Source organism: Corapipo altera, unplaced genomic scaffold, assembly GCF_003945725.1.
Source record: "Corapipo altera isolate COAL_440 unplaced genomic scaffold, ASM394572v1 39310, whole genome shotgun sequence".
Taxonomy (NCBI): domain Eukaryota; kingdom Metazoa; phylum Chordata; class Aves; order Passeriformes; family Pipridae; genus Corapipo; species Corapipo altera.
Window position 1 is genome coordinate 1 of NW_020893064.1, and position 1,106 is coordinate 1,106.

Sequence of the window (1,106 nt, forward strand, 5' to 3'; positions counted from 1 at the left end):
CCTTGTGTGTGTGAGAACTCTATCAAAAAGGATCCATGTCCCACTGCAGCAGAGCAAACCTGACTCCTTGGCAGTGCATTTGGTGAAATTTGACACATTGATTTCTTTTAGAAATGGAGTGGCTTTTTCATAGAGGTCTGAACTGTCTTCTCCTTTTCTGAACAGGCCCTAGGCTAAGAAACAACAAATGTCCAACAGCAGCTCCATGCACCAGTTCCTCCTCCTGGCATTGGCAGACAGGCGGGAGCTGCAGCTCCTGCACTTCTGGCTCTTCCTGGCCATCTCCCTGGCTGCCCTCCTGGCCAACGGCCTCATCCTCAGCGCCATAGACTGTGACCACCACCTGCACACCCCCATGGGCTTCTTCCTGCTCCACCTCTCCCTCACAGACCTGAGCTGCATCTGCACCACTGTCCCCAAAGCCATGCACAATTCCCTCTGGGGAACCACAACCATCTCCTACACAGGATGTGCTGCACAGGTCTTTCTGCTTGTCTTCTTTCTTGGAGAAGAGTTTTCCCTCCTCACCATCATGTGCGACGACCTCTATGTTGCCATCTGCAAACCCCTGCACTACGGGACCCTCCTGGGCAGCAGAGCTTGTGCCAACATGGCAGCAGCTGCCTGGGCCACTGGGTTTCTCAATTCTCTACTGCACACAGCCAATACATTTTCCCTGCCCCTGTGCCAGGGCAATGCCCTGGGCCAGTTCTTCTGTGAAATCCCACACATCCTCAAGCTCTCCTGCTCACACTCAGGCTACCTCAAGGAAATTGGGCTCATTGTGGTTAGTGCCTGTTTAGGGTTTGGTTGTTTCATTTTCATTGTTTTCTCCTATGTGCAGATCTTCAGGGCTGTGCTGAGGATCCCCTCTCAGCAGGGACGGTACAAAGCCTTTTCCACCTGCCTCCCTCACCTGGTCATGGTCTCCATGTTTCTCAGCACTGGCCCATTTGCCTACCTGAAGCCCCCCTCCATCTCCTCCCCATCCCTGGATCTGGTCCTGTCAGTTCTGTACTCAGTGGTGCCTCCAGCACTGAACCCCCTCATCTACAGCCTCAGGAACCAGGAGCTCAGGGATGCCATAAGGAAAATGATGACTACGT

At 53.4% G+C, this 1,106-nt stretch overlaps 1 protein-coding gene across 1 annotated transcript; it reads left to right on the forward strand.

The window, feature by feature from the left end:
* Positions 1-187: 187 nt before the first annotated feature.
* LOC113942687 (olfactory receptor 14J1-like) lies at positions 188-1,051 on the forward strand (the record flags this gene model as incomplete). The annotated part of the gene is made up of 1 exon (XM_027633767.1): positions 188-1,051. A coding segment is annotated over exon 1 (864 nt), but the record flags the coding sequence as incomplete, so codon positions are not given.
* Positions 1,052-1,106: the final 55 nt, after the last annotated feature.